The sequence below is a fragment of the Heterocephalus glaber genome, unplaced genomic scaffold (assembly GCF_053883595.1).
Source record: "Heterocephalus glaber isolate CG9 unplaced genomic scaffold, H.glaber_assembly_v1.0 deba00001472, whole genome shotgun sequence".
Taxonomy (NCBI): Eukaryota; Metazoa; Chordata; class Mammalia; order Rodentia; family Bathyergidae; genus Heterocephalus; species Heterocephalus glaber.
This window is the reverse complement of record NW_028258315.1, coordinates 90,763,520-90,786,048: the sequence shown is the minus strand read 5'-3', so window position 1 is coordinate 90,786,048 and position 22,529 is coordinate 90,763,520. Positions and strand designations below refer to the sequence as shown.

General features: G+C 44.9%; 3 protein-coding genes across 9 annotated transcripts in view; 1 reads left to right on the top strand and 2 right to left on the bottom strand.

Moving 5' to 3' along the window:
• The window catches only part of Chdh (choline dehydrogenase), a 35,979-nt gene extending 35,752 nt beyond the window's left edge, over positions 1-227 (bottom strand). For 2 of the 3 annotated variants that reach the window (XM_087181537.1, XM_004864342.3), the window contains exon 1: positions 68-227. The gene's annotated coding sequence lies outside the window, so the exon portion shown is untranslated. The remainder of the gene's footprint in view (positions 1-67) is intronic. The other variant, XM_087181536.1, reaches the window with a different exon arrangement.
• A 230-nt stretch (positions 228-457) lies between these two features.
• Il17rb (interleukin 17 receptor B) lies at positions 458-22,329 on the top strand. 4 transcript variants are annotated; one of them, XM_087181543.1, is made up of 11 exons: positions 458-610; positions 2,330-2,354; positions 3,520-3,660; positions 5,086-5,213; positions 5,629-5,755; positions 7,326-7,373; positions 10,677-10,819; positions 11,202-11,267; positions 12,246-12,345; positions 13,889-13,981; positions 21,687-22,329. In XM_087181543.1, exons 1-11 carry the CDS (start codon positions 551-553, stop codon positions 21,701-21,703), a joined length of 948 nt encoding a protein of 315 aa, XP_087037669.1. In that variant the 5' UTR covers positions 458-550; the 3' UTR covers positions 21,704-22,329. The 4 variants fall into 4 exon arrangements, with proteins under 4 accessions (XP_087037669.1, XP_087037668.1, XP_012920904.1 ...); XM_087181542.1 differs by lacking the exon at positions 21,687-22,329 and adding an exon at positions 15,824-15,989; XM_004864333.3 differs by lacking the exon at positions 21,687-22,329 and adding an exon at positions 15,691-16,510 and having other exon boundaries at positions 497-610.
• Positions 20,479-22,529, bottom strand: part of Actr8 (actin related protein 8) — a 20,500-nt gene continuing 18,449 nt past the window's right edge. For both annotated transcript variants that reach the window (XM_004864332.4, XM_021244014.2), the window contains exons 13-14: positions 21,714-21,877; positions 20,479-20,754 (exon numbers count right to left, since the gene is read on the bottom strand). In XM_004864332.4, coding sequence (XP_004864389.1) covers positions 20,611-20,754; positions 21,714-21,877 — 308 coding nt within the window. In that variant the 3' untranslated portion in view covers positions 20,479-20,610. The remainder of the gene's footprint in view (positions 20,755-21,713; positions 21,878-22,529) is intronic.

The following is a 22,529-nucleotide window of genomic DNA, read 5'->3' as shown; positions in this document are numbered from 1 at the left end:
AGCAAGGCCCTGGCCAGCGTGGGGCTGTGCGAGGGCTTGGCGGGGTGCGGGCGTTCCTGCTACTCACCCTCTGCAGCTTGGCCCTGGGGCCAGGACCCGGACCGGCCGCCCCTGCCAAGTAGGAGCGCACGGTGCCCCAGCCCCCGGCAGGACTGAGCCTTAACCGGCCGCGGGCCGCGCGCTCTCCAGTCCGGAAGGGTCCCTCGGGCCGCTGGGTCGGGTCGGCTCCGGCCCGGGTCTCAGCGCCAGGAGGGCCGGTGGGGCTGGGGCGGGGCGCGCGCCCCCGGAACTCCGCACCCTCGAGTGCACGGGGCTGGCGCTCTGCTAGCGGAGGGCGCATATGGCTGAAGCCAGACCCAGGCCCAAGCCCCGGCAAGTGCAACTGTGGGCGCGGCGAAGTCAGCTGCCCGAGGGAGGGGCCAGCGGTCTGGCCCGTCCGTGCTGCGGCTCGGGCGTGCTGGGGGGCGGAGTCCCGAGGGGCTGCCCCGGATAAAAGCTCGGCAGGCAGGCGGCCAGCCTGAGCCCCGCGCTGGTGGGCGGTGGCTCCGCAATGTCACTCGTGCTGCTGAGCCTGGCCGCGCTGTGCAGGACCGTCTTGCCTGGAGAGCCGGTAAGCCCTCGCCCGCACCCCTGTCCCCAGGTGCGTCCCTCGAGCCCCGACCCGGGCTGCATCCCATCTGCCAGCCCACGCCTCTGCGAGGGGACCTGTCAGCACCCCGGGGTCGAGCGATGAGCTTCAAATCTCCATGGGACCGTCGTCCCCGCCTGGCCGGGTCGGGCTGCTTGGTCTGGGGGCGTGGGAATCAGACAGACTTGGTTGTGAAGGTACCCTGCCTGGGCTCTGTTTCTCTACTTTTGCGGGTTGGAGATGGAACCCAGGGTCTCGCCCTTGATAGGCACTGAGTTACATCCGCAGCTCTTGATTCAGCCATTTATGCTCACCCAGCCTCCGCGTCTCATCGGTAATAAGGGCAGCACCTAGCTCACCCAGGTCTCCTGACAACCGCACGGCCTGCGAAGAGCCTCCCCTAGCGAGATGAGTAGTGCTCATTACTGCTCGCCCTCTGCCCACCTGTTGGGGTACACGGACTCTTGCTCCGTTACCATTTGCCTGCTTTTGTTTTGCTTTCCTCCATGTTGATTCGTGAAGGTAGATTTCCTTTCTTCCTCAGGGCTTTGAGTGATTAAAGGAATCTTCTGGATCACTAAAGAGGAAAAAGCTCACCCCCAAAGCAGGCCTGAAAACCAGTCCCTGCCTTATCATAACATAAGACATAAAAGCATGGTGGTTACTTATCGATGGTTATGGAGAGTCAAGCCCCACCCAGCCTGTCCTGATGCCTTCAGCGACCGTCCCTCTTTTCTGAAGACCCCTTGGTTTTTCCACTGGAGGAAGAATTAATTAGTTGTCTTTGTGGTAGTCGCTGTAAGGCCAGAAGTTTAAACTCTGTCCAAATTTAGAGCTGTTGCTTCTTTCTCAAACTTGTCTCACCCTCTTTCTCAAGAAATCAGCTCCCAAGAGGGCAGCTTGTTTAAAAACAATGTCTGATGATATCCCTTCCAAGCTTACTTTCCAAAGACAAACGGGTAACTAACGGATGACTTCACCGCACCCCACCTTACTCAAATCATTAAAAGTCTCACCTTCTCTCTCACAAGGTGTTTGGAAATGTGGTGGCTTGGCAAGATAAGATTCCAGAGCTGGTGGATTTATTACATGGAGTCCTGCCTGCTGCCTGAAAGTTAAAGAGTTTACGTTCAGTGTCTGATTTCAAAATCAAAGTACTAAAATTTTTTTCTTATGAGAAGACCTGAGCAAGTAACTTCAAAGAATTTAGTATTAGTCTTTCTTAGGCATGGATGAAATGTGAAAGAACCTGGAGGAGGTGCTGTGGACGACGTTCATTGCTTTCCTCTATTGCTCTTCTCTTACATAGCCAATCCTTAGCCTGGAGAAACTCAGTAAATGCTGCAGACTTTCTGAAAACTGGCAGCTAAACATTGAAGTGTGAAGGGACCTCCTGAGAGTCCAATTCACCTCTGGCTTATAGCAGGGAAGGCTGCCCAGAAAGCCCTGGTCTTCAAGTGAGGGGATCAGCTGGCTGGAGATCAGGCATATTGATGGCTAATCTGTGGTCCACTGTGGCCTACAGGGGGCCATAGTTTTCCCTAAACTGTGAAACAGAACCAACTCATTTTTTCTTTGAAAGTTTGTCATTTGTGTGTGTACCTAAGGGAAAAAATGGTGTTTTATCTAATTTGATCAATTAGATAAAAGACTGTGGCTTCCTAGCTTCAACATGACATTTGGTTTCTTTCTTTCCTGCAGACTGTTCAGTGTGGCTCTGAAACCGGTAGGTGCCTTAGGGAGCAAATATCTGGGGCATTACATGGAAAGCACAGTTGGACTAAGAGGCCTGAGTCCAGTACTAGGTCATCAGACCAGGCACAAGGAGAACCACTGCTTTCACTGATGTGGTCGATGTTCTCAAGACAGAACTCTGGGGAAACAGGGATGGGTCTGAAATGGCATCTTGGCCAGTCCAGGGAGCACAGGCAGGGTGGGACTCACCATGAGGGGGGAAATCAGTGTCTGTCACTGCAGAGGGAGACGGAGAGCTGTGGGAAGGAGTCACGTACACTTGGGTCGAGGAAGCCGATGCTTTAAAGAATAGGTGCTTGAGATGGTAGCATTCAAAGAAAGGGTGGGTTTCTGCCTAGGAAATGTGAATACGGAGGGAGAGCTGGAGGAGAAACAGGCATCCACAAAGGCTAAGAGGTGGGAAAGGGGGCTATTATGGGCCAGCAGACTGGAGGGAAAGCAGGCTGACCCCCAAAACAGGAGAAATACACCAAACACACACACACCCCTAGAGTGCATGTGTACCCCTAGAGTGATCCCAAATGCTCCATAGTTTGGGGGCCAAGGCTGAGAACATTTAGTTGAGCACCACCTCAGCTACAAATGAAACAACACCCTGAAATGTAGTCGACCCCGTCCTCGGGTCCCTGTTCGGGTTGCCAACGGCAGGGGACTCTGGGTCCTGAGCCCCCACTGGGGTGCTACCTGTAAGCCTACTCACCTGGCTGGCCTTACTCCAGGACTTAGACCCACTATTTGCTCCTCCCTGACCAGTGGGCTAACGGGGATGAATGACAAAGAGACGTGTAGTCAGCTTAACAGGCGGACAGGCAGAGGAGCCTCCAGCATTCGGCTCACCTCGCTTTTATTCACCCAGACACAGGCACAAGCGATCAAAGTAACACAACTTAACCTCAGCTATCTTAACTTTTCCCTAACATGCAGTCACCTTTGAGTGCAGCCTTTCTGCTTTGTGCTCCCAGAGGGGGCCAATTAGGTCTCAATTCTCTGGTCCTCTACACTGAAACGTTTGGCCTGCTATAGCAGGAAGATGTCATCTGTGGTGATTTGGGGATGGGGCAGTGTGGATCACTTGGAGGGATGGCCCCAGACTGGCCTGCAAGGGGAGTGTCATGGGAACTCTTGCCTTTTCCCAGGGCCATCTCCAGAATGGCTGGTCCAGCATCCTCTGACCCCAGGAGACTTAAGGGAACTCCGAGTGGAACTTGTTAAAACCAGGGCTGCAACAGAGGACTATTCAGTTCTGATGAACATAAGCTGGGTACTCCGGGCAGATGGTAAGTTTGCATCAATCAAAGGCCTCAAGTGTCTACTGAACCAGAAGTGCTATATGGCCCAGTAACTGTACCCTAGGCATGCCCAACCAAAATCTATACATGCGTGCACTGAAAGCCACACACTAGGACATTCACAGCAGCACTATTCATAACAGCCAAAATCACCCAAATGCCCAACAGCAGAATCACAAAATTGAATCCAATACAGCAAGAGGAATGAGCAATCTGTAACCACACACAATATAGATATCAAACATAAGAAGCCAGATTCTGGAGTTCAAAGATGTGTGTCCAAATGCCTTCCTACACTGGCACATGCCATGTGATTCCTTTACAGAAACGGCAAAATTAATCTGGTGTTGGAAGTTGGGCTGATTACTCCAGGGGTGGGAGTGACTGAGGGGTACTCCTGGGGTTTCTTGACTTGTACTGGTTGATGAATGTGCAAACACATTAAGCAGTACACTGCTGGTCTGTGTACATTCTTGTATGTGATATATTTCATGGAAAAAGATAAGGTAAGGCCAGAGTTGATTCCCTCAATTTAGGAAAAGCACTGCTTTAGGAAAGTTGCTACTTCCAGATAATATGAAAGCCCTGGGATTTCCCCCAGATTATTCTGCAAGGCAATTTGTGGGTTGTTATGATGAGCTAATCCTGGGATCCTGATGCCCATGTTTGTGGTTTCCATCTGCAAAATTCAGTTAAATTTGACCCAGTCAAGAATCCTCGAGTGCCAGGCACAGAGGTGAGTTGGCTAGTCCATCAGTAGGGTCTTCAGAGGGTTGGAGAGACAGATGCAGGCGGCATTAAGGGAAGCCCTGAAGGGAACTGTGCTCCACGTGCGAGGCTGGGGCAGAGAGGACCAGGAGAGGAGCCCTCCTGAGACTCCCGTGAGATGATGCGATAAAGCGCTGGTCCCATCCCTGGCAGAGGGAGCTCTGTTGGTTGTTAGAAGGTGTGGGTTAAAGGAGTAAGATTTGGGAGAGGCCGGAACTGGAAGGAAAGGATTTTCCAGGAAGAAGAACTGTCATGGATGAAGAAGCAGTCAGCACAGCCACGGTTTGGTGATGACTCTTTTGGCGGGTCCTTGTGGCATTCCCAAAGTAGGCCTGTTACTCTCGACACCCATGTTACTGCAGGTGTGGCACAAATCACAGGCATTCTGAGAAATTCAGCCTGACCCGTGAGGAAGATCTTAGGCTTGGGAATTTGAATCCTCATCTGCTGCAGTTGGGCTTTGTAAGGATGGACAGAGCTCCTTGAAACTCCCTAACCTCACTCACTTCATCTGCACACTGGGGATGACAGTGCCTCCTGTTCAGTGCCGTTGTGAATGTGAACTGAGATGAAGCATGTAAAGTACATCTGATCAGCCGCAGAACAGGGGCTAAGTAAACAGCTGCCCTCTTACTGTCTCTGCAGCCAGCATCCGCTTGTTGAAGGCCACCAAGATCTGTGTGACAGGCAAAAGCAACTTTCAGTGGTACAGCTGTGTGAGGTGCAACTACACAGAGGCCTTCCAGTGGCAGACCAGACCCTCGGGTGGGAAAGTAAGTACTATGAGGCACGTGGCAGTCACCGAAGACCGGGTCTTCTGGGGAGCATGAAGCATGTGCTGCACAAACAGGCTGGTGAGCGGCTGCGATGCAGAGCAGAGTGCCTAGTTCACATTCCAGTTCCGGTTACTTCTGTGACCTATGCTTCGCCAGGCATCAGTGTTCCCATCAGGAAAGTAAGGGAAGTGGAACTTAATTTTATATCCTAGCTCTAAAATTCTTCTCTGATTCTGCGAGTTACCCCAGCAAATTATGAGGAGCCCATTCCCCAAGTAGACAATGGCTTGAGAACTAAGGTTCAGCAGTAGGACAAGGAATGAAATTTCAGATGAAAAGGGCAGCACCCAGCAGGGCTGTTGCCACACTGTGCAGTGTGTTGGGAACTCGGGTGCCTCACTTTGCCTTTCAGTGGACGTTCTCCTACGTGGGCTTTCCTGTGGCACTGAGCACACTCTATTTCATCGGGGCCCACAATATCCCCAATGCAAACATGAATGAGGACAGCCCTTCTTTGTCTGTGAACTTCACCTCACCAGGTAAACCACCTCTGCTCTTTGGTTATTCTCTGTCTTGCTAGGACACCTGTTTGGGGGTCTGTGCTTTGACTCGCAAGTCAGGAAACCCTAGACAAGGCTTTGACCTTGCAAGGTCTCAGTTTCCTCATCTGTAATATGGACACAGCAGCAACAGTGCCTTCCAGAGCAGAGAGGGTTAAATCAAGGAGAATGTAGGCAAAGCACATTCCAGTGTGTCAGGCACTGTGCTGAGCACTTGACACTCATTGTCCCTCACCAGCCTGAGGGTAAGATAGCCCCATCTTACAGGTGAAGAAACTGAAAGGTTAAGTCACCTGCCCTGGGTTGTACACAAAGGAGAAGGAAAGCTGACATTCAAACTCTGTGTGTGTGTGTGTGTGTGTGTGTGTGTGTGTTTGTGTGTGTGCATGTGTGCACACGCATATGGTTTCTTTGGTGCTGGGGACTGAACCCAGAGCCTCACACATGCAAGGCAAGTGCTCTACCCCTATACCACATCTCCAGTACCTCTCTGGTCCTTCTTGATCAATGCACTTGGGAAATCCAGGGGGTTTTTGGTGCTACACCATTTACACAGTAATTGCTAGCTTTCTGGATGAGACTAAACCTCATTTTTCCTTTTTTGTGGTGCTGAGGATTGAACACATGGCCTTATGCATGCTACACAAGCATTCTACCACTGAGCTGCACCCCCAGCCCCAGCCCTCTCATTTTGTTTTTAAATAGGCTTTTTCAGGTTTTTTGGTAATCACTTTAGATTTACAGAAAGACTGCAAAGATACTATAAAGAGTTTTCACCTCATACCAATTTCTCTCATTGTTACTGATCATACAGTATCAAGTGTACATTTGTCAAAACTAGGAAATCAACATTTGCTCACTGCTACTAACTCCAGATTTTATTTGTATTTTACTTTTTTATTAATATCTTCTTTTTTGTCTAGTTACATTTAGTCCCTTGTCTCCTTAATCTTATCTGGTAACAGTTTCTTCTTCTTTATTTTTCATGACCTTGATAGTCTTAAGTTCAACCAGGCATCCTGTGGAATGACCCCAATTTGGGTTTGTCTGGTGTTTATCTCATTATTAGACCAGGGCTATGGGTTTGGGGGAAGGATCCTGCAGGGATGTTGTGCCTTTCTCATTGCATCCTATCAGACGGGTAAGGTCACCGGTGAGGGTGCCTTCATCCCTTGGTTAGCATGCTGCCTGCTGGGCTTCCGGGTAGGTTAAGCCTCATGTCCGTAAGGGGTAGAATCTATATATTATCAAACTTCACTTTTAAAGGATAATGGGCTTTTGGGTGTTCTCTTGGTAATCACTGATTCTGTTTTATAAAGGTAGTACTTAGACTCTGGTTACCATTCCACAGCAGATGATTTTGTTTAACAGTAAAATTTTACTATAAATGGTACCCTATTTAGATTTCTATCCCCCATCTGGACTGTTTTGGCAATTTGTTAATTGGGTGGGATGTGTGTGTTTATGCATGCTTTTGTCCTTGTTGACAAGGGAGTAGAAGAGAGATAACCCTTGTCAAAAGTGTAAAAGCTTTCACTCAAACTTCCAGGCTGCCTAGACCACATAATGAAATACAAGAAAAAGTGCCTCGAGGCAGGTAAGTAAATATAGCACTTTGCCTTTGTTGTTTAAAGATGCCAGTTTTATCCATCTTTTCTTTTCTTTTTTTTTTTTTTGTACTGGGACCCTTCCCACTAAGCTACATTTCCAGCCCATTTTATTTTTTAATTTGAGACAGGGTCTTGCTCAGTTCCCAGGCTGGGCTCAAACTTGCTATCCCCCTGCTTCAGCCTCTCAGAGTGCTGGGATTGCAGGCATGCACCGCCATACCCAGCTCTATCCATCCTTTGATAGATGAGGAGACTGAGGCTTCAAGTGAGGAATTGTGCATCCAAGGTGCCCAGTACCCAGGCAGAAGCACCAGGGCTCCCAGTCCCTGGCTGTCACTTTGCTCACTGTGGCAAGTGGCCCTGTCCAGTGAAGGACAGACTAGCAAGTTTATGTAGCGGGGCTACATGAGACCACCCCTAACCCCCTGGTTAAACTATTTAACATTTCAGCTCAAACTACACTCATAGTTGTGCCAATCAAAGGCCTTTCCTGATTGTATGGAAGTTCTCTGAGCCTTTCACCTGCTTACTGGTACCTCTGGCCTGTGGTTATGGGAATCTTCTCTTTTGATTAGCAAGCGTTCAGGGTGGGAGTTAGTCTAAGTAATGACCTAGAAGCATGTTCTCAACCTGTGCCCTTAAAGAGGGTCACCTCTCCCATGCGAGATGGTTAGAATCCTAACCCTGCCCTTTGACTTGTGAAATTGCCCATTTAAGATAATTATCCCAGTGCCCAATTTCCAAAGGGTTTTATGTACATTTCTGGGCAATATAGTCTTGGGGTGCTAATAAGGCTAGTTGTATTTGGGGGATTGGTCCTGATCTTTTAGGGACTCTTTACCCTACATACCCTGTTGCAGAGCTACATATGCTGTTCTTATTAGAGACAGACATGGAGTACAGGGCTTCCTCTCCCGAGAGAGGGAGCTGTAGGAGGATGGAAGCACTGGGGTATGAGGTTTGAAGGCCTAGAAATCCTTCCTAGGATGTACTTATGAAGATACTTCCGAGGCAGGGCCTGTATTGGTCTCCTCTGTGGGGAAGATACTTTATGCTATTATATATCATGTTCCTGGAAATTAAGCTAGTCCTTATTTGCAAGTCACATCAATGAAACAAAGGGCTTTCTTCTAACAGAATTGACCTATCAGAGTATCCTCTGAACTGTGAGGCATTTCCTTCCTTCTTTGCATTCGTAAAGCTGGCAGAATGCTGTCATGGATGAAGCTCCTAGAATCCAAAATGTTCTAATGGTTGTAGTCTTGATCCTACATTCACTTCTACCATAATCTGACATGTCTCCTAATCTGTAGCTCCTTCTCACATTCTGGGAGGAGAAAGTACTGGCCCTACTTCTTAATTTAGATTACAGGTTAAGAATAAAAGTATTAAAATCTGATCCATCTCCAACCATCCTCAGCTCAGGGAAGCTATTTTTAGCAAAGCAGTGGTAAGGAGGAGGGGTCCCTAAACTTACTTGGGCAGCAGGTACTTTGAATCTGGGAGCAGTGCTACAAAGTGCACTGTGTATGTCAGGGAGACGCGGGAGGTTGATCACCTTTACTGGGCTCCACCCCTCTTCCTCAGTCTCCTCCATCCTCCTATCTCTTTCACTGTCCCCTCACCTCTGCTCCTACCTGTTTCCTTTCAGTTCCTTAATCTCTCAAACCCAGTTTCTTTGTCCTGTCTTCTTGTCCTTCGATCTATCTCAGACCCCACTTTTTCCTTTATTTTATGCCGTAGTCTTCTCTTCCTCTCAATTTTTCCTTCTTTTTCTTCAACCGGCTGTAATTATTACTGTATGGTAATTTCCCTCCATGGAGCATTTCTTATAACTGTTGACATAATTAAATTTCATCCTTACTGTTAAGCCCTCTCTTGGTCCTCACTTTTTTTTTGTTGTTAAATTCTTTTATTGGTACATTGTAGGTATACAACACAATTACATTTCTCATTGGGAATTGTACCTTTACATGATGCATCTTGGTTCGTATTTTTTCCCCATTCCTAGCCCTCCCTTCACCCCCTCCACCCTTCCCTATTTACAAAGACTTTATTTCCATTTTTTCCATTTCTCAGCATTTTTCCTTTCCCTTCTTTCCTTTCCCCTGCCCCTGCCCCTCCCACTATCCCTACCCCTTTGGACCTTTTCTTTCTATTTTACATTATCCATTATTCATTCTAATCATTGGTACAATTTAGGTATACAATATAATGACATTCATCGTTGGAAATTTGCACCTTTACATAATCTCTCTTGGTTCTTATTTTTCACCCTTGCCCAGCCCTCCCTTCAACCTCTCCATTCCTCCCTATTTACAAAGATTTTGTTCCTATTTTTCCATTTTCTCATATTAATCCCATTCCCTTCTGTCCTTTCCCCTACCCCTCCCATTTCCCCTTCCCCTTTGCCCCTTTTCTTCCTATTTCACATTACCTATTATACATTTAGTCCTTATTTACACTTTCAGTTTCTCACACCAGAGAAACTATTCAGTATTTATTCATGTGTGTCCTATTTATTTCACTTAAGAGTATCGCCTCAATGTGCATCCACTTAGCTATAAATGTCTCTAATTTCTCATTTTTTATGGCTGAGTAGTACTCCATTTTATAAAAAAACCCCCACATTTTCTTTATCCAGTCTCCAGTTGATGGGTATTTGGGCTGTTTCCAAGTTTTAGCTATCACAAACTGTGCTGCTATGAACATGGGCGCACATACCTCCCGGGTTTCCCTGACATGGTCACAGATTTTGTAAGGAAAGGCTTATGTCCTAGGAAGTCTCTTCTTGAGACTTCGTAAGTCTCAGATTTCAGGGATGATGAGTAGGAAAAGTTGGCAGGAAAGTACAAAACTCATAATTTGGCTAGTCTGGCTGTAAGAACTTTTCAGTGTCGAGTGGATAAGGCATAGGTTTTGCTCCTTTTCTAGTCACTATTGCTGTCTTCCCCCCACCCCATGTTGGCAATGGTTATTTGCAGTTTAAAACAATGGATTATCCATTGTCTTCCTCGAGAATATTGTGATTTAAGTGTGGAATTTAAGTGCATTGCAATTACATTAACAATCGACTTTGTGGATTAACTGTTGTGCTTTGCAGCGATTAAAGTGTTCATTTAATTTTTAACATTAAAAAAAAAGTGCACTGTGTAGTAGAGTCCCTTGCTCTTGGATGTATGCCTGAGAACTTGGATTGTTTTTGTAAAACCTCTTTGGGGACTTATAAGGGGACTTAAATGAAGGAAAAGTTATCAAGTTCATCCACAAGGTTCTCTCTTACTTCATAGGAAGTCTGTGGGATCCCAACATCACTGCTTGTAAGAAGAATGAGAGGATGGTCGAAGTGAATTTTACAACCAGCCCCCTTGGAAACAGATACATGGTTCTTATCCAACATGACATTATAATTGGGTTTTCTAAGGTGCCAGAGGTACTTTTCCACTTCATTCTTGTATCTTCAACCTCCAGCTTTATTACTTTGTTGAAGGAAAAAGTGGACACTTTAGGGTTCTCTGAATAGGCTCTGCTGAGAGAACACGGAACCATGTGTCATCCAAATGTATCAGGCTAGTTTGATTAATTCAACAGCTAGAAACAAATTCCTATGGGCACCCTAGGATATATATCATTATGAATCTAAAACCAACGGAAGTTGGTTTCCACTTTAAAGTAGACATTTCAGAAGTATGAAATGAACCTTTATTCACATATAGTCTAGTGAACTGAAAGTCAGCTTGGAAAGAGTGGCTTCTCCATTATCAGTAGTCATTTATATGACTTGTAATTCTTCATTCTATCTCACTCATTTACAGAACAAACTAACAAGAACTTCTGTAGTCATTCTGGTGACGGGGGAAAGTGAAGGTGCTACGGTTCAGGTAAGTTTATCAAAGTGCTTTGGGGAGGGGAGGGACACTGGAAGATTGTTCCACCATTAAATGCTTTTGGTGAGTCCTTTTACAGGTGAATTAGTTCTCTCAAGTTCACTTTTGGTAACAGTCCTGTATGCTGCACTCTTTGTGTTGGTGAGATCACGAAGCTGACCTTGCAGCCATGGTACTTTCTTCTTAGATTAGTGGCAACTGACCTTCCAAAGTGCTTTTCTTTCCACTTTCTGTCACAGACCCTCACAACAATTCTGAGGTAGAAGAACCATTTTATTTCCCCAAGCCCAGTTCTAACTACAAAATGAAGTTGCAAAGATCTGAAGTTGAAAGGTTTGGGTGCCAGAGCAGTGTATGAAATTTGGAGAGCAACTGCCTGTCCTGTCGGCATCAGCTGACTCAGGTGGAAACAGAAGTTGGACCAATAGATGCTCTCAGGTGTCCTGCAACTGTTGAGTTTACAGTGTGGGGACACAGAGGAACCCAGTGGGACTCAGCCGTACCAAAGAGTAAGGAGTTTCTGTTTTTCCTTCCTGGAACATAAAGTGCTCAGACGGGCCAAAGGGAGCAGACCCTGCACATACATTATCAATGCCTCTTCCAGGGAACCACAGACTCCCAGTGCCAGGGACCTGCCTGTCATAAAGCCCCAACTGAAGTCAATAAGAGCCCTACAATTCTGTAGCCATGGAGGAAATATTTGCATACATGTTAGGATATAACCCAGTTCTTCTAGATAAGGAAACCAGCATGTTAGAAACACGCACAAAGCTGGGGTTCACAATCCTGGAGTCTTGGAAGGTATTTCAGTCTTGGATCACTGAGTTGGATCTTTAGGGCTTTGTTCCACAAATGTAACCAAAGGAAAAATGTCCATGAAAGTGCTTCGAGGAGGCTGTGGTGGAAGGAGGAATACTGTTGAGATGTTTTCTGAATCACTGTGAAATTTTTGAGCCTCTCCTTTTTCCTCAGTTGATTCCATATTTCCATTCGTGTGGCAATGACTGCATCCGACGCAAAGGAACTGTGGTGCTTTGCCCACAGACAGGTGTCCCCTTCCCTCCAAATACAAGTAAGTGCTGTCATTACCACAGGATGATCAAAGAGGTTCAGAACATGATAATCTGTCTGTCCCCATTCAGTATGTAACAAGGTGTGTCTAGGGGCAGTGTGAGGGGTTCCTACCTGTGTACACTGAATTAGCATGCACAGAAAGATGCCAGTGCTATCCCAGAGAACTCATAATCGAAGAACAAAACATTTATTTATAAAACCACTCCTGGTCCTTTATGAAAGCAGGATATATATAGACAGGAAAAATTAAACAGTACAGAATAGATGTTGAAAGCACTCCAAGGAGCTGCTGAGAAGTCAGCAGACTGAGTCAGAGGGAGCATGTACTCCACTGCATTCTGATCCTCAGCAGCACAGGCCTAGCTGTTACCGTACATGTGGTCACATGCCAGCATTTGGGTAGCAAATCAGGAATACTGGCACCAAGAGACTCCCCACTAGTGCCTGAGAGTGGCATGCTTTGGAAAATGTCACTAGATTTGGACATGTGTCATTTCTTATAGATGAAGAAATAAAATGTTTCCAGAAGTAGCCTAGGGTTGGGAGTCAAAAGATAGGAGGTATTATTCTTAAGAATCTCAGTAGGGCCAGGGTCTTAGCTCAGTGGTTCCGCCACCTGCCTTGCAAACACAAAGTCCCAAGTTCGATCCCTGGTACCAAAATAAAAAAAAAAAAGAATGTCAGCTAAACAAATTGAAGGCATCTGGGTACCTAACAATCCTAACTGCTGTGTAGACCCAGTGCCTTTACTGAGTCCTGAGCATGCTGGTGTGCCTGAGCCTGCCTGATCCTCAATGTTCCTGTGAAGGAAAGGCACATTTCTCACATCAGTCTAATAAAACTGCTTTCAAAAGGCCATCTATGCATACTGTGCATACAATAAAATGCACTCAGAATGACAGTGATTCCTCAATGAACCGAGAACAAGAAACCAAATGTAAACTCTGGTTCCACAGTGAATGCTTATGTAAGGAGTCAAAGATCAAAGAGATCTTGTGGGGGCCGAGGATTTAGCTCAGTGGTTTCGCTGCCTGCTACGCAAGCGCAAGGACCTGAGTTCGATCCCCGGTACCAAAAAAAAAGAGATCTTAGAGGACAACTCGCTGGGTCTCCTCTATCCTGTGAGAACCAAGTAAGAGACCTAGACACCACAGAAAAACTCACTGATCAGTACACTCCTTAAAGATCTGACCCTTATTCTACAGGGATCTAAGTTCTACAAAATATAGAGTAAAGGTCTTAAATTTTCTTTTTTTTTTGGTACCGGGGAACAAACTCAGGACATTGTGCTTGCAAGGCAGGCAGTGGAAACACTGAGCTAAATCCCTGGCCCCAAAGTCTTAATTTTCAAATAGATAGATACGTAAAAAAAAGAAAACTACAAGGCAGGAGTATTGCTGCAAGTTTGAGGCCAGTCTAGGCTACATAGCAAGATCCTGTCTCAAAAAACAAAAATTTTAAAAAACGAAAAGAAAAGAAAAGAAATAGATAAATGTGGTTTTGTTTTGTTGAAGGTGAATAAGCCTTGTTTTTTTTTTTAGACAGAAGCATGCTGGGAGGCTGGCTAGCTCTCCTTTCACTGCTAGTGGTCTCGTGGATGCTGGCAGTTGGGATCTACCTAATATGGAGACGTGGTAAGGGTTATAATATTTTAAAGATATCCAAATAAGGAAATCACTGTGTGTGTGCATGCGCACACGCATGTGTGCACACACACGCTGAGGATGGAACCCAGGGCCTCATGCATGTTAGACAAGTGCTTTATCAGAGATACACCTCAAACTCCACATTTTGAGCATTTTATTTATTTATTTTTTGGAACCGGGGATCAAACTTGGATCCCTGCGCTTGCGCAGCAGGCGGCGAAACCAGAGCTAAATCCCTGGCCCCTGAGCATTTTATTTTTATTGTTTTTTTTGGGTTTTTTTGGTACTGGGGATCGAACTTGGGACCTTTCGCTTGCAGGGCAGGCAGTGGAACCACTGAGCTAAATCCCCGGCCCCTGAGCATTTTAAAAGGAAGAGAGGCAATCCCATATTGGCATTTCCCAGGATTAAGACAGCATTTACCTAGTACCTTAACATGCTGCTACAAAGCCTGGTGTGGTAATAACTACATCACATCTGCCAGCTTAAAGCAGGGTGAGGTCTTGCAGATCTGGGAACTACTTACCATCTGTTTTATTTTTACTATGTGGTGCTCTACAAGTATGAAACAGGTAAAAGATGGCTAATCACATTTCACCTGTGATACTCTATTAGTTATTTTTTAAAAGTAGCTCTAAGACATTAGAACAACATTCGCTTAAATTCATACACTCTGAAAGGTCACTGCCAACTCTACAACACTGATCATCTGGATATAGAAATCAGGGTAACTCACTGAGCATGGTGGTGCACTCCTGAGCCGAGCCTGGGCAATGCAGTGAGTTAACGAGACCCTGTCTCAAAAAATAAGAAGGTCTGGGTCTGGGTATGAAGCTCAGGGTGAAGGTCCTGGGTTCAATTCCCATTACCTCCCCCAAAGGAATAACAGACAAAAATCAGGGTATATACGTAGCTAGTGGCAGATCCATTAAAGACTGCCTTTCCTCCAAATAGAAAAGGAAATATAAATGTATCCTGAGTATTGCATATGATGGTGACACAAAAGTAACTCCACCTTATTTCTAAGCCAAGAAACCCATGTGACCCTTTTGCCTTAGGAACAGTTATATTTAGGGGATGCTGTTTGAACTGTATTACAGCAGTTTCAAACATTTCCTGTTTTATAACACAGTATAAGGCAGAATTACAGTTAAGTTCCAGGGGCTTAACTTTATGGAACTATAAAGAATCTCTACCACCTGCAGGTAGCAAATGATGTAAACAAGCACAGACGGCAATACTCACAGGTGAAGCTCAGAGGTCGGATGTCCTTTAGATAGCACTAAAAGTAAACTTACAACTGCCCACCTCCAAGTACCTTCAACCAAGACAGTTTCTATGGCTTTATTTGAAAAGATAAAGCCTGATTGAAAGGACTGATTTAATAACAGGGACTTAGAAAATACATCTTTTAAAACTTTTTTACTTTTCTGGGGGTTTTTTTGGCAGTACTGGGGAATGAACCCAGGATCTCATGTATTTTAGGCAAGTGCTTTACCACTGAGCTACACCCCAGCCCATTAAAACCTTTTTTTAAGTTTAGGCATCGCTGTGTTTCAGGTGCCATATCCAAAAGGACCATCAGGGTAGTGTTCCCTGATGCCCCCTGCCATTCTCTAGTCGGGATTGTTTATCAGTGATCATCTGAATTAGAGGGAAACTATACGCAGGTAACAAATGCTTTTCTCACCCCACAGAAAGGATCAAGGAAGCTTCCTTTCCCACCACCACGCTACTGCCCCTCATTAAGGTTCTTGTGGTTTACCCACCTGAAGTATGTTTCCATCACACAGTTTGTTACTTCACTGAATTTCTTCAAAACCATTGCAGAAGCGAGGTCATCCTTGAACAGTGGCAGAAAAAGAAAATAGCTGAGATGGGTCCAGTGCAGTGGCTTACCACTCAGAAGAAAGCAGCAGATAAAGTGATCTTCCTCCTTTCCAACAATGTCAGTACTGTGTGTGATGGTCCCTGCGGCCAGAGCGGGGGCAGCCCCAGGGGGAACTCTCAAGACCTGTTCCCCCTTGCCTTTCACCTTTTCTGTAGTGATCTCAGCAGCCAGACTCATCTGCACAAATACATAGTGGTCTACTTCAGAGGGGCGGAGCCCAAGGATGATTACAACGCTCTCCACATCTGCCCCAAGTACCGCCTCATGAAGGAAGCCACTGCTCTCTGCACTCAACTCCACGTCAGGCAGCACATGTCACCGGGGAAACAGTCACGAGCCTGCCACAGCAGCTGCTCTGCCTCACAGCCTACCCAGGAGAAGAGGGAGGACTCAGAGCCTTATAACCCAGCAATTCCAGGGGAAAAATCTTGGTGACAGTCCTCAAGTTTACCATATAGGCTGCTTGCAGGGATGATCCTAAGTGAACAGATATGCCTCAGGATACCGATGAAAAATGTTCTCCTGGGCCAGGGATTTAGCTCAGTGGTTCCGCCGCCTGCCTCGCAAGCTCAAGGACCGGAGTTCAATCTCCGGTACCAAAAAAATAAAAAGTTCTTAAGTTGAAAGTTGGCTTTCTTGAAATAATGGTTCTTTTTATAAGTTAGTAATGTACTGGTTTACTTAAAAAACAAACTACCAGAGTGACAGAATGTAGACATGTATGATACTGATACAAGGGAAATACAACTCCTAACCTGCTAGGTATCAGATGTGCTAGGTATCAGATGTCCCCCAAAATTGAAAAGTGAATTGCAAGGAACAACAGATATTAAGAGTAGGAGGGCTGGGCTGGGGATTTAGCTCAGTGGTTTTGCCACCTGCTTTGCAAGTGCAAGGACCTGAGTTTGATCCCCAGTACCAAAAAAAATTTTTTTTCCTTTTTTTTTTTTTTTTTTGGTACCAGGGATGGAACTCGGGACCTTGCGCTTTCGAGGCAGGCGGTGGAACCACTGAGCTAAATCCCTAGCCCAAGGAAAGATTTTTTGAAACAGAGTTCCTGAGAGACCAGAGGGCTCCTGAAAGTGGGTTGCTACCAAGACATTCCTCCAAGAATGTTTGATAGGGCAAAATCAAGAAGTGGTTACAATGGGGGTCAAACTATAATCAACCAATAAGATTACAAGTACAGCCACTCAGCTAATATTGATCTAATAGGAAAGCAGGGCACTTCTGCAAGGGGATATGGCTGACATCATTAACCTTGGCGTATCTATGACTTCTAAAATGGGAACATTTTGGGGAAAGGATAGGCCCAGGTGTTCTGCTCACCCATCCAGGTGAGATGCATGTCCAGACTTAATAGACTCGGTGGTACCAATTACAATATAATCTTAAATTTTCATTCATCCTTTGGGAAAATATCTAAGTCTGGCCATTGTGATTTTAATCTCAAGGCTTTGCCTTCCTCAGATGTGCCTCCAGCCATGATTTTGATGTCTCCACCTTTCACTGACTTCTGACTGTATATTTTTAAAACTTAATTTTATTGGTATATTTTTGATATACATAATGATCACACTCATCATAGGGAATCTGTACCTGTACATGATATATCTCGATTGTTTTCCCCATTTCCCTCCCCTCCCTTCAACGCTCTTCCCCTCCATATTTACAAAAGCTTTGTTTCTATTTTTTTCCCTTTTTCCTTCCTTCCCTTCCCCACCCCCCACCCTTGCTCCCCTTCCATTTGAACATTTTCTTTCTCCTTCCCAGTAGCTATAATTCATTTTGGGCTTTATTTACCCTTTTGGTTTCTCACATAAGAAAAGCAATGTGATATTTAAATGTGTGTCTGATTTATTTCTGACTGTATATTTTTATCTAATTTAGCTGTCTATAATAAACCAGCGGTGCCTTGGTTCATGAACTTAATTCTTTCCATGATTCTGATTGCAACCAAACTGCAACCATGAAATCATGGCAACAATTAAGTTCATGACCTGAGGCACCACTATATTTTACGTATTCCAACTCAACTTTCCTTAAAAGCATAATTTTTTTGTTTTGAGGACTTTTGCTTTCTATTTTCAAGTTTTATGGAAAGTTGTTTTTTTTTAGGACTAGTAACAGGGTATTTGAATTTATTTTAACAGACAAATGAAGACATATAAATTGTACATACTCATAGGGCGCCATGTGATATTTCTATGTATACACTGCATAATGTTTGAATTAGGTTACACATCTGTCTTTCCTCAAACATTTATTTCTTTATGGAAAAATACTGAAAATTTGAATTTTAAAAGAACAAGACAGAATGTGCTTTTTAAGAAAATGGCCAATAATCCCTGTTCTGAAATAAAAAGACAAATAGCTGTCAGGTAAAGGTGGCAGGATCAGAAAGTTTTTTTGGGGGGGGATGCGCAGGATGAGGAGGAAGAAAGCAAGCAAATAAGAAACCCCAGGGACACTTAAAAGCATCTTTTTCTTATGCAGAGGACACACCAAAAAATCTATTTGCAAATTATCTTTTCAGGGTTATGTCATTCCAGATGTTTGTCTTATAGATAAAATATCCAAACGAAGAAGCATAAAGGGGAACTCACCACATAAGCAGCATCTTCATAATCAGATGCTTAGTAATGGCTGAGGCGGTATGTCTAATGTAGCAAGGCTCACTTAGTTATCATGGTTTTCACTGTGCTTGTAAAAGTGCTGGTAATAAAGATGGATATGGCTTAGGTCAAAACTTGGGACGAGTCACCAACTTCCGATGAATCAAACATCTACCTTTTCTCCTCCACCCCCTTTTTTGGGCAGTACTCAAAATTGAACCCAGGGCCTTTGCACTGAGCTACATACCCAGACCTTTTAATTTTTATTTTGAGACGGGGTCCCCCTAAGTTGCCCAGGTGAGATTCAGACTTGTGATCCTCCTGCTGCAGCCTCCCAAATCATTTCTATTTGGGTTTAGGAAGGAAACAAGATTTCCCTTTCAGCTGTAGTATTGTTTTGGTCAAGTACCAGTTTTCTTTACCTAAACCCACCCTAGAGCAAGTCCAGTTAGCCAGCCAGCCCAGCCTGCAATCTTTGCCTCTGGAAATCTAAACCTGAACGGGTCCCAGTCTCTTTTGTACTCCAGTAGGAAATGGAAAAGCAGAACCCAAAATAACCACAACACTTTTTACCCTGTTTGCAATTCCAAGAGGACATGAGTCACATTATGTGTCCAGAACTCAGACACCTGTAGTGTCCTAGACAAGAGGGAACGTGGCAGGACCAGCCAGCTCTCACAAGTCACACTGGCCCTCATGGCTGCCTGAGGCTGCCTGCCGATGAGGCTTGGAAGTCCACTTGGGCTCCCCTGAGGAAGGACAGGCAAAGTTGATAGGTAAAAAGGAAATAAGGCAATTCTTTTTTTGTCTTTTTTTGGTACTGGGGATCAAACTCCGGTCCTTGCACTTGTGCAGCAGGCGGCAAAACCACTGAGCTAAATCTCTGGCACAATTTTATTTTGGTACTACGGATCGAACTTGGGACCTTGCACTTTCGAGGCAGGTAGTGGCACCACTGAGCTAAATCCCCAGCCCAATAAGGCAATTTTTAATCTCAAAATTGTTCTTTTAATAAAAACTGCAGCTTCAGGACAAACCAGTCAAAAATTCCTGAAGTAAAAAAAAAAAAGAAAAATTCCTGAAGTCCTTAAAGATACATATAAGCCTGGACTATTCCCTTTTACTTGCAAATGGGCTTTTTCTACCTTTGAATAGACCATACTTTTTCATCCGTAAAATGGGCCCTTCCCTTGTAGATGCGCTAGGGCTGTATCACCTGTAACGGCTGTCACCTATGAATGGACCATCACCCTTCCCCTTTCATCTGTAAACAGAATCTCCTCTGTGCATAGATCCTCAAGTCCTAGGATTTCCGCTCCTAAATCCCTCATACACATACACAGTTCAAGGCTATAAGGTTACCTGTGACCCTTAAGAGGGCCCGCCCTCTATTTCTTTGAATATATACTTTTAAAATTCTGCCTAATCCTGTTGTGAAGGAGTTCCATATGTGAGTGGATTGCAGACCTCCTCTAAACCATACCCCCTACTTATCAACAGAAACCTCTGCCTTTACCTCCAGCCAAAAAAAAAAAAAAAAATCATCTGCATAATCTCTTTATGCATCTTACCGATCCATTCTCAAAATTCAAAAAGGTTTTGGGCTGGGGATTTAGCTCAGTGGTTCTGCTGGCCACCGCGCAATCGCAAGGGCCCGAGTTCGATCCCTGGTACAAAAAAAAAAAGAATGATTTTCATTCTCAAAATTCTTCTGGAATGGAAGTCAGCAAACCTACAGCGTGCCCTGTGGGTGGGGTGAGTCAAGGGTCCCCATCACTAGATGGGGACCTCCTTGGACTCTATCCAGTGATATTCACCACATGAGGGGATTCAACAGCAACATTTGACATCACTAGAGAGTTTATGAAACCCTCAGAAAGGGGCAGAAGAGTTTACAACTGAACAGTAAGTTCATATTTATTCTCAAATGTCCCAACTATGAAAACAGATAATTTCAAACCAATGTTATATCCTGAACATAAAGTGGAAATTATTTTATTTTCCATGAAAATTAAGCATGCAATTCAATAAATTAAAATATATACATTCCTTAAGTCTTTTATACCAAGAGACTTGTTTTTGGTCTTCAACAGTGACTTTTCCTCCCCACTTCACCACACAAAAGCAGCTCGTTCTCGTAACATGCGGACACCAAAGCGCTGCCATTCTCGCTGATAAATCCACAGTTCCTGTGTGGTATCCAAACATGCCAACACCGCCCCTCCTTTCCACGCAATCAGCCGGGGATCCATGTCCTAGACAAATGAAAGAGTTACGTTAGCGCAAGCAGGTAAAACTATTTCAGCATTTACTTCAGTTGGGAGGAACACTTGCTGAGTCAATAATAAACTAGATTTTCCACTGGCATTAAAGATGGCAGGGCTCACAAACACGACACCGCTTTCAACCAACACAAGCTTAATTTTTATTACTGAATATGCTACTCTTTACTATTACTCCACAAATAGGTGCTATAGGCAGGAACATATATAACAAAATAACCTTGATATGTGACTGGAATATATCCCCACTGGCTGGGCACAGTGGTGCGTGTTTGTAATTCCAGCACTTAGGAGACTGGGGCAGGAGGATCTCAAGTTTGAGTTCCACCTGGGCAACTTAGGAAGACCCTACCTCAAAATACAAAATACAAACTGGGGAGGTAGCTCAGTGTGAAGGCCCTGGGTTCAATCCCGAGTACCTAAATAAATGAATGAATGGCCACAATAGTAAATATCCACATATGTTAAAATAAGAACACTGCCAAGAATTGTAGTGAGATTTAATGAATACACACATGATCTATTTCTAAGTTTTTGGGTTTATGTTTCAAGATAGTTCAAGGCAAAAAAGATCCTTAAAGATCTCAGGTCCAGGGACCAACAGTAGCTCCTTACTACGAGTGAGATAAAAATGGAGCTATTCTGGCTGTTGGGGTATGTCAGCAGTCTTCTGAACAGACCCGGTCCTTCCACAGAAGTGGAGGCCAGGCACAGCAGGGGCCAGGACCAGGAATCCGGTTCCCACCCACAGCTCCTCCTGCCACATATATGTCCTGTTGAAAGTAATTTTTCCACTCCCCCAGGCCCTCAAGGACTTAACAGACACAAGCCTCGCTTCTCAGGATTTTATCTGCCTACATATATTACAATTAGAAATAACCAATGCTCACTTCATTTTCTTACAGTCCAACCTACACCGTGAAACACCATACCTTGGGCCTTGTGATCACATCTACATTTTCAATAATTCGCCTGAATGAAGGGGGCATTTTGTTAAGAATTCTGTGCTGTAGAAATTCTTGTGCTTTATGGAACATCAAACCACCTCCCACCACCAGGATGGAGCTGTACATCTTCTTTTTGGTATCATCAGATGCTGAAAAAGACAATGAAATTCCTTCTATTTGCCCACCACCACTCCAGGAAAGCCACTGTCATCTCTTACTTGTACAACTGCCACAGCTGCCTCAAAGATCTTCCTCCACCCTCAACACTGCAGCCAGAGGAACCTCGAAAAATACACATGTGGGCATGCTGCTGTCCTACCCTCCACACTGCACACCTCGAAAGGCCGGGACCAAGTTCTGTGGGCAAGCCTAAGGTCCAGCCTAGGGTCCTCACCAGCTGTGACCTCATCCCCACACCCTGCTCCCCAGCCACAGTGGCCTTCACACGCTTCTTCCTCTGCCTGGAATGCCACCCGGCATCTAACCCCACTCTTACCTTAAATCCCTTATATGGCTCTTACGAAAGCCTTCCATGCCTCCTACCTTCCACACCTTACCCAGCATAAGTAAAAAATCCCCTTATTAAATCTATCAATCAGAAGCTCTCAGTCAGGACCCTTTAGTTTAACTCTATAGCACCTACTACATGTGTGATAATTTAATTATTTTGATGTCTTTCTCTAGGCTGTAAGAACAATTCTATCTCATTACTGTTTCCCTGCACTGGCAAGGGAAGCAGAGAGTAGGTGCTCAGTAGTTTTTTGATGAATATACTACAATGCACAAATACACCCTAGGCTG

Bases quoted from the DNA above. Each gene is read 5' to 3' on its own strand.
- Il17rb (XM_004864333.3), top strand. From the start codon at position 551: ATGTCACTCGTGCTGCTGAGCCTGGCCGCGCTGTGCAGGACCGTCTTG. The intron at 5,214-5,628 runs GTAAGTACTATG...TTTGCCTTTCAG, and splicing joins CCAGACCCTCGGGTGGGAAA to TGGACGTTCTCCTACGTGGG. The intron at 11,268-12,245 runs GTAAGTTTATCA...CTTTTTCCTCAG, and splicing joins GTGAAGGTGCTACGGTTCAG to TTGATTCCATATTTCCATTC.